At 37.7% G+C, this 9,260-nt stretch overlaps 3 protein-coding genes and 1 long non-coding RNA gene across 5 annotated transcripts; 3 read left to right on the forward strand and 1 right to left on the reverse strand.

Moving 5' to 3' along the window:
• Positions 1-300: 300 nt before the first annotated feature.
• Positions 301-4,941, reverse strand: LOC149042304 (uncharacterized). The gene is made up of 3 exons (XM_089212853.1): positions 4,680-4,941; positions 3,656-3,735; positions 301-747 (listed from the first exon to the last, which is right to left on the reverse strand). Exons 1-3 carry the CDS (start codon positions 4,810-4,812, stop codon positions 697-699), a joined length of 264 nt encoding a protein of 87 aa, XP_089068979.1. The 5' UTR covers positions 4,813-4,941; the 3' UTR covers positions 301-696.
• LOC149042305 (uncharacterized) lies at positions 963-2,340 on the forward strand. Its single transcript, XR_016188579.1, has 2 exons — positions 963-1,233; positions 2,055-2,340. It is a non-coding gene; the product is annotated as an uncharacterized LOC149042305 (long non-coding RNA).
• A 15-nt stretch (positions 4,942-4,956) lies between the features above and the next one.
• On the forward strand, positions 4,957-9,112 carry LOC113677677 (uncharacterized). 2 transcript variants are annotated; one of them, XR_016188577.1, is made up of 4 exons: positions 4,957-5,494; positions 6,495-6,895; positions 7,626-7,791; positions 8,288-9,112. XR_016188577.1 is itself a non-coding variant. In XM_089212846.1 (3 exons), the coding sequence occupies exons 1-3, from the start codon at positions 5,429-5,431 to the stop codon at positions 7,693-7,695; spliced, it is 537 nt and encodes a 178-aa protein (XP_089068972.1). In that variant the 5' UTR covers positions 4,969-5,428; the 3' UTR covers positions 7,696-7,792. The 2 variants fall into 2 exon arrangements, 1 of the variants encoding a protein (XP_089068972.1); XM_089212846.1 differs by lacking the exon at positions 8,288-9,112 and having other exon boundaries at positions 4,969-5,494; positions 7,626-7,792.
• Positions 8,279-8,632, forward strand: LOC149042306 (uncharacterized). Its single transcript, XM_089212288.1, has one exon. The coding sequence runs from the start codon at positions 8,279-8,281 to the stop codon at positions 8,630-8,632; it is 354 nt and encodes a 117-aa protein (XP_089068414.1).
• Positions 9,113-9,260: the final 148 nt, after the last annotated feature.

Raw genomic sequence — 9,260 nt, forward strand, 5'->3', positions numbered from 1 at the left:
AACCTTTAACTCCCATGAGTGACCAAGACAGAATTTCTCCTTACAATATCAGTACAATATCAGCAGACAAGTGATGAGAATAAAGAAAAATATAAATTAAGGGAATATAAGATGATCCAATACCAAATTCTCCAAACAAACATCACAAGAACTATGACTGACAGTAAGGAGAATTACTGATGAGATCTTGGGAGTTAAAGGTTTGAGTATGACAGAGGAGAGGAAAAAATGTCATAATTTTTTCTCTAATATCATGTATTGCATAAAACATTATATATGGAGGAAACATACCAGTACTTCTTTTAATAAATTTTTATTTATTTACCAATTTTACAATAGATAGATCATTCTGAGCAGCTAATTACTAATAAGAACCACTTATGTTAAAAAAACAAAAATACATTTACAGTGAGTGCCATTTTAAGCTGTTTCAAGTTGATTCCACTCTGGAATCACATCCTGAGAGTTCTACTTAGGGCAGGCACTAAAATTTTTAACATATCCATGAAAACAGATGTCAGAAGATCTTGCAGAAAATTAAAAAACTCCCTTGTGGTCCACAACTTCTAGAATCACAGAGAGTTCTTTTCTCCACATGTCTATCTGTTAAAATCCACTCTGCAATCACGGCTTTCCCATCTTGTTACAGGTACAAACAGGTTGCCACAGTTTCTTTTTTTGCCAATTTCACAAAGGTTACTGGTCTTCATCTTCCTTGAAAGGATCTCTTCTTTTAATTTTAAAAAGCTAAACAAAATAAAGATTGTTAAAAATGAAAAAAGTTAAAGGGCATGTAAACCCAAAAATACATGTTTTTCTTATACTATGTAAAAAGTGGCGTAGAAAACGAATTTGAAATTAGTTTTGTCCAATTCGACTTATTTTAGGAGAAAATCGGCATTTTCAAGTGAAATTCCATTTCCGGTAAAAACAATAGCGAGAAGTCGTGACGTAAGCGGTGGAACCAAAATATTGCGCAACACATATTCCCCAGTAGAACTGGTGTGGGAGTTCGTGTAAGTAGTGGTAGTTCGGAAGATGCTTTTTCAGAAGATAGCGACTCGAATGCCTTAAGCTTAGAACATGACAGCGCTGGGGATGATCCAGAATCTTCAGGAGAGTCTGGGCCACGTCCTTAACAATATGAGCCGCGTAGAGTTCACCGAAGCGATCCGCACGAAGACAGTACAGAACATGTCGACAGCGATGCGACCGTCTCGGAAACTCAGACTGGTATTTAATTTACTTTGTGACTTATTTGTATTTAACATGAAAATGCAATAAGGCGAGGGTACAATCTAAAGGAATGCAACAGAATTTTTTTTAACTTGAGCTTCTGAAAGTGTTTTATATAAAATTATCAAAGGTGCGAGTGTGGAACTTGTCAACCAATGCCGACAACTCATGAAAGTGTTTGTTGTACGGAAATCGGGCAATTGTGGCAAAATGGCCTGAAACCCAGATAAGTTGTATCACTGAGCATCCAGGTTTTCAGTCAATTTGCCTCGATTTCTGGGTGCTGAAGACGGCCAAGTACGCGTACAGGCAGCAGCAAAGCACAGATAATCACACCGGAAACGACTAAGCTAAATATTTTCTGTTTCATCTGTTTTGTTACATTTTGAGATCGATTTACTTGAGTTGTTTCTGCCATTGATTTAATAATACAGTACTAGAGCTAGTTGTTTTTCGCTTCTTTCCTGGCAGAAAATTTCGCTAAATTGCCTACAGATAGCTTGTTCGTTGGTGTTGGGGATATCTCGGCAGACACTTTAGGGTCGCTGTGCTATCTTGTGCGGTAAACAATATCCTTCATCTCAGAAGCATTTCCATCGATAAAAAAGTGGTATCATGTACATTTCCTTGTGTGGCCTTCATAATTATCCAACCCTGTTTGTGTTTGCTTCGATTTGAAATATTGAAAAGATAGTTTTGCAAGCTGAAATCAGGATCTTTTAAGTTGTACTCAAAATGAATATTGTCCTAATGACCTTTGAATGCATTTTCACTGCTGTAAAAACCGTGACACAAATTCTTCTGCTGTTTCTCTGCAGGGTTTCTCAAAGGAAGCACCAAGTGGGGCTGGCTTGGATTTTCTTATAGAACATAAGGGTTGATTATGGGATCCTGTATAGAATTCTTTTTATCGAACCGACAAAATTCCAGATCACGTTATTACACACTGATATCAACGAGTTCTCTTCTCTCTCAGACATGTCAGTGTCTTTTACGGGCTCAGCGCTGGCTCCCGAACAACTGGCTTCCCCATAATATTTCATTAGATGAGAAAAAAGATGTTTTTAGAGAACCAATAAAGCTATTGTTGTTTAATTAACAAAACGTTTTCATGTAAATCGATTTTGTACTTTCTCTGTTGACCTCTAACTTTTGAAGAGCTCAACTTCTTTCTCAGTTCGGTCGGCCACTTCCGAATCCTCGCCGTCTGCCGACTGTATGGGTCGTTTTTATACTTCCGAATAATTTGCTTCTGGTGAGGCCTGAATCGTCGGTACAGCACCAGGAAGAAAAATGACTGCTACAAACAACATAACGTTCGAACGGCTCGACGAAATCGGCTATTTTCACTTGAACAAATTTCACAAATTGTCGCTTCAAATTTGCATCATTTGGAAATATCTGCATTGTATGCCCAGTTTTGTTTGAATCAGTACAAAACTGGACGACACAACGCTTCACCATTACGAAAAAATTGAATATATTGAAGCAAACTGTAAAAAAAATCATGACGAGACCAGCAAACAACGAAAGACTCCTTCGTGCCTCACGCGATTAGAGAACGAGACTTTGGAGGCTCCACCCGTGACGTCACAGGAAAGATGGCGCCATTCAAGATGGCGAATGTTTCGAATTTGGAAGAGCTTTTACAAAGTGAAAATGGACTTTTGAGAATAAACGAATGTTACCTTTGGTGTACTTGATATATTTACAAAACATCTATGTGAAAAGAAAATGAACGTTTTTTGGGTTTACATGCCCTTTAAGTTTGGTAACTGTCAAATGAACATCAATGATATCTTAGTCTGACTCCCTGGAGTAATAGAATTTAATTCTTTCTTTCAACCCTTTGATCCCTAAGAGTGACTAACATCTAATTTCTCCTTACAATGTTATCCCTGAATCACACATTAAGGTTATGAGAATAAAGGAAATGATCACCAAATGAAGAAGCTCTCAAACCCTTTGACCCCTGAGAGTGACAAGTATCTTATTTCTCCTTACAATATCACCCCTGAATCACACATTAAGGTCATGAGAATAAAGGAGATGATCACCACCTAAAGAGGCTCTTCATTGTTACAAAAATTCTCCTTGTCAGCACCTTAGGAAATGTATAGAGAACAGTATGGAGAATATGTATTCTGATGTTAGGATGTTAAGGGTTAATAAAAGACCTCTCTTGACGCATGAATGTAAATGACCACCAGTTATGAACCTCTTTGTAGAACAATTCACCGAACACAATTTTGGCTTATGATTATCACATTCAATTTTAATTACTCTCAAGCACTGTTCCTTGTTATTTATAAAAACGTATCAGATCTTTGAGCAATTTTGCCAATCACCAATGCCAATAGAAAAAAAGTGAGGCAAAAACAATTTTTTCCAATTTTAATGTTTGAAGTTATAAACTTACTGGGCTCTTTGCCATGGTTCTTAGATACTCCTCAAGTTTTTGTATCCCAGGTCCCTTCTTGTACAGCTCTTCCTCAGTTGCTGTAATTAAAAATGTATCCTAAATTTTAAAAATACACAAATGTATTGTAATAACACTGGATCTCTTCCAATAAAAGGACAGAGCAGGCCACCTGGTTCGCAGCCATGAACAGTTGACTGGGGACCCTCTCTTTCGGTGGTAAAGGAATTTTTTTTCTACACATTCTGTTGCTGAGACACACTATTACATTATCAGTTTGATTTTAAGGTCTAATTGTCCAGATGGGGGAAGTTCTGAGAATGACTTTTGTCAATAAAAGTGACTTACATTTTAACAACTTCAGCAGATGTCATCTTCAGAGTAAACCCTGATGATGATTTTGACACACCAGTTCCCATCACTGACAACAGCCCTTCTCAGGAATATTATCCAGTTTCTCTTATATTCAAAACATTTACTGTATTACATCATAAATGTGTCACCACATATGGCCAAATAGCACAAGCTCAGTACAAACTGTTTTAGTTTGACTTGTTGGACCCTGATAAGAGCTTCTGCTGTAAATTTTGGTGGGGAGCCCCGCTGACATCTTCAAATTCTGACCCTGATTAACACAAAACAGTTCAAATTCTCAAGGAAAAATGCAACTAGAAACCCTGTCCATTGCAAAACACAGAAAGCTTCAATTTGACTTTGACAGGTCATGGATGAACAGACCAAACGTTATTAACTTCAAGAAACACAGGAAATCCTCAAAATCTGCAGTTGATACCTTGTAAGCCGAAAAAAGGTTACTCTTCCCACCCCCTTCTGAAGACATGGGCATAGCGAATTTATCTTCAGGTCTAAAATCAATATTTAAGCTTTTACCTCTTGAAAATATTTTTTTGGTATAATCTTACGCTGTTATCAATAAACAAAAAGGAATTTTTACAAGCCTCTGGTCGAGATGACTTAGAGAGAGGATTGTAAAGTTTGCCGGTGACAGCATGGAACTACTTACGTTTGATTCTCTCCCCTTTGTACCACTTGTAAACCAACACGGCTTGAACACAAGACATCATTGCGATCATAGAATACAAAAGATGGTTATTATATTTATCTGAAAATAGGCGCCAACGCCACCATGGATTCATTGTTAATGTGTTCTTGATCACAGAAAAAATTCAGCTACCAATCTTCGCAGTAACGACGGCCGCCATAATTATTTTTAACGTGATAACGCTGACCATCTTAACATCTTAAGGCGCAGGAGGACTTTTACTGGAGTCTAGTCTCCCACTCTGGGCCTTATCATGCAACAGGAAGACCACCCTGTGAGTAACCCTGTGAGTACCACGAGCATCTCTTATGACTCTCATGGGGCATTTAACGCTTTCCTTTTCGTCCTCTTGCATGTTGTGGACATGTTGCATGTTGTAATACCAACGGCGAGAGTGATTCAGTGAAAAGGCGTTTTGTACAACTCGGAGAGGCAAAAAACTACTACAGCGCGGTGCATATAAATTTCATTTTACCTTTAATGAGATTTTTCGACGTGTGAAAAATTTATTACTCAGTCCGATATTTGAAACCGTCCTACATTTATTGACCTCTTGCGTGACAACAAACTCGTCGAGTGATTTCCCTGTGAAACAAAATGGCGTCTGATCACGTCGTGGCTGGTTTCCCAACGATAAACTAAATCGTTTCGGGATACTTGGAGATGTTTTAAAGCTATTTCGTCGCTAGGGGATGGAGTAAATTTGAGATATGTCTGAAACAGAGGAACCTAAGAAAAAGCACGCGAGACTTGAAAATACTGAGGAGAACGACCAGGTTAGTAGTTCATGGTAAGGTACTGACGTGGATAATTTAAGGTGCTCCTCAGATTTCATGGGGTCCTGAGCGAGGGAATGTAATAGTGGAGCTAAGTAGAAAACTATGGGTAACGGGTAGGAGGGTGTTTAGTACGTGATTTGAGAAAGGGCCAACTGTTATTTATAGAGAATAAAGAATATGGAGGTGAGCTGCAGTTTCTGATCATGATATGCAACTACAATCGAATACTGAAAAATTTCAGACTTCAGCAGGACGCAAACCCGTGCACCGCCAGAACGTTTTCTGTTATTTCTTTGATTACATTTCATTTGCATCATCTGTAGATCAAAATTTGATTAATTCAATTTGATTGTATTGCAATCAGTTTCCTTAATGGGTGGCTTCTTAGCTCAAGCATGTGTTTTCCTGTAAAAGCCCAAATTTTTTTTCAGGCTCCCCAACGGCAGTTCTTTACTTGAAGCTCAACAATAAGTAATTTTCTCTACTTCAATATTTTTAAGCCTTCATGCAGATGCTTGGTCTCACTTTGAACTTTCTGAGCCTTTAGCCCTTTAACTCCCAGAAGTGATTAAAATGTAACTTCTCCCTATGATATTCATACATTATCCAGCAAACAGATAGTGAGAATACTCAAACTCATCAGGTACAAGATATTACCTTGATTGACCACCAAATTCTCATAACCAATTTACAAGAAAATGTCTAGCAGCTACAGGGAGAATTGACAATCACATCTGGAGTTAAAGGGCTAGCCCCATCTGTCCAGGAATGGACAAACCCATAACCCAAACCATAGATTTTCAGATCCTCATCCAATTTTTTAATCTTCCTTTTTTGCACTTTCACTAATTGCAGCTGCAACTGCAAGAATCATTTCTTTTCTTTTATGGAGTGTACAGTTCCTTGTGCTACATGGCAAAACAGCACCTGTTCAGAGGGTTGGGAAGGGGACACATTAGTTCTAAAACAGCATTTTTATTGAAGTTTTCTTTTTCAGGAATATGTAGAGAAAACATTACTAGAACAGATAAATCATTTACAAAAGGTTCTGACAACCATTTTAAATGAAGCACAGCAAAATGCTGAAGAATCAATGGAGGAGTTTGTTGCAGACAAAGTGCGTAAAATGGGGGCTATGATTGGACATTACTTTGATGCATTTCAAACACTGAACGTCATGTCAAGAAGAGATATAGATGAAGAAGTTGCCAAGGTCTGTCATGATAAATCTATTCGAGATGCAGCTGACAAACTCTTTCAGGCTGAGGACGAATGGAACTCTTTCCTAGAAGAAACAGATGCAAAGATAAATCCTTTATGTAAAGACAAGGCAAAAGAATTAGTAGAAGGCTCACATGGCCCTTGTGATCTGAAACTTATTGATGTTCATACAGAAAGGTTGGCAAAATGGTCAATATGATGTTTGCTTATAGTGATGTAATTATTTTAACTGTGTATTTGTCAGAAAGCCAGCATTTTTATGGAGGACATGAAAAATTATCCATTTAGGCACTAATAGTTTACTGAAGATGTTCTAAATATTTAAAAGATGTCTTAAAGATTTGGCTCAAATGTATCCAACGCTATGCCCTCCACAACTTAAGGTTTAAGATTATGATTTAGGATTATGATTTAGGATTATGATTTAGGATTATGATTTAGGATTATGATTTAGGATTATGATTTAGGATTATGATTTAGGATTAATGGTTTAGGATTTTGCATTATTTTATACAATTAAAAAACTTGGGTCTCTTATGCTGTCATGGCTGAAATGTCACAGTTGGATGTGAGAAATTGATTGGCACATGTGATTTGCCATGATGTCAGAGTTTTCAATCCACAAGCATGAGAGTTGGCAGTTACTTATAAATACCTTCCCAATCTTTTCATTGAATGGTTTTATATAGAGAGGTGTGCAAATTTTGTACCTGATTTAAAGTTGAATTATCAAAGTAAGTGTAGCATGGTAGAGTAGCTTCATTTCAACATGTCTAATAATTGTAGCACATCCTGGATATGTTGTACAAAAAGACTTTTTGAGATACTTTCAAATGCTTGCTGGAACAATTTTATACCTTACATAGCTATGAGGACATGAATGTTTTACTTTTCTTCCCATTGTTAGGGAATTCTCCATTCAGGATTTGCTAACATCCACATCTACAGTTTTTATACTTTTGCGCCACTTTGCATGACTGCCATGACGTGACCATGTGGCCCAAGTTGAGTCACAAAAGACAAAATTGGAGGCCTTGAATGGAGAAGTCCTTATTATAAGCTTTGGAAATTTGGTGAGTACATGGAAATCTTGCGCTACTATCTTCTTGGTTCTGCAGTTATCTGTAGTAATCAACCCACCAGAAGGGTTGCCTAGTAGTTTTGGCTTGGGATTTTACAAAGTTTGGATTTGCTTTCCTTTTTTTTTTTATGATAAAATACAAAATATTTTTCGTAGAATCCAAAGGCAGAGGAAATTACATTATTAGGGCCAGGCACTATGAAAACAGGCCATCAGGGCAACTCATTGTCTTTATGTAAGACCAAGTTTTTGGAATGGGATACAAAAAAATATATGCAAACAGTTTGCATGAAAAAAAAATTTTTTTTAAATTGTTGAATTTCTACGTAAATATTGAGGTGCAAGTTCGAGGCTAGTACAAGGATCACCCATGGAGAAAGCATTTGGAGTCAAAAGGATGCATACCAGCATGTGTCTCCCTTCCACAGCTTGTGTTGTGATTGCCTTTGCTCCCTGAAAAACAGTAATTGTCATCTCCCATGTTTCAGGAAGGAGCAAAAAAATGGCTTCAAGATACAAACTGCGAGTTCAGGATGTTTGTTGACCCAGAACGTCAGCTGTACAATGCGCTTGGTCTGAAACGCTCTGTGGCTAAAGTTTGGAGTATCTCTGCCCTAGTTTACTATGCAGAGCAGAAGCGTGCTGGCAGGAAACTTGTGGCCATGTTTGATGAAGATGACCCCACCCAGATGGGTGGAGACTTTGTGTTCGATAAAAATGGTAAACTTGCACTAATCCATCGCAGCAAGGTCTCCACAGACAGACCCTCAGTGGAGAACCTTCTGAAGTGTGTTAGGGATCTTAGTGTGCTTAAGGATAAAGAGAACAGTTAAAGTGGCTCTGTCACCTTGCCGTTGAAATATAATTTTGCTTGTTTCTGCTAACCAAGAGCCCTGAATAGGCCACACTGCAGCTGTCAGTAGATCCATTCTCATGGTAATTTAGTGTGTTGTTAGTGGCATTTTTCACCGTGTTGACTGCTTCATAAGGAAGCTTTCGTGAACTTTTGTTCAATTGACTGCAGCACTGTTTATTTGCTTAGTATATTATAGATGTGAAAATATCGCGGCTAAAAGCACATACAGTTCATGAGTACATAGAAGCTGAAAATGATAGCTTTGACTGAAACAGTCAATGAAGTCACTGCTGGAAGGAGAAGCTTCATATATGAGCTGTTAAGCTAAAAAAGTAGGAAGAGGATTATTGTTTTGATGTGCATTCATCTTTTACAAGGTTTTTAGCGATGTGTAAGAATAAAGAAATAGATAGTGTTAGTAAAGTATTGTACTCGCTGTATTGTGAGTAATTTGAAATTCTGTTCTGTGAGTTTTTTAAAAACAGAAACTGCTAGCATCGAAAGTACCATGCTGATTTTAACGACTTTTTATGCGTGTTCTGTTTTGCTCTTCAACCGTTCCTGCGAAGGATTGGACGAAAGCACTGCACTAAGGAAGTCCGGAC

This window comes from Pocillopora damicornis, chromosome 7 (assembly GCF_964200805.1).
Source record: "Pocillopora damicornis chromosome 7, jaPocDami1.2, whole genome shotgun sequence".
NCBI lineage: Eukaryota > Metazoa > Cnidaria > Anthozoa > Scleractinia > Pocilloporidae > Pocillopora > Pocillopora damicornis.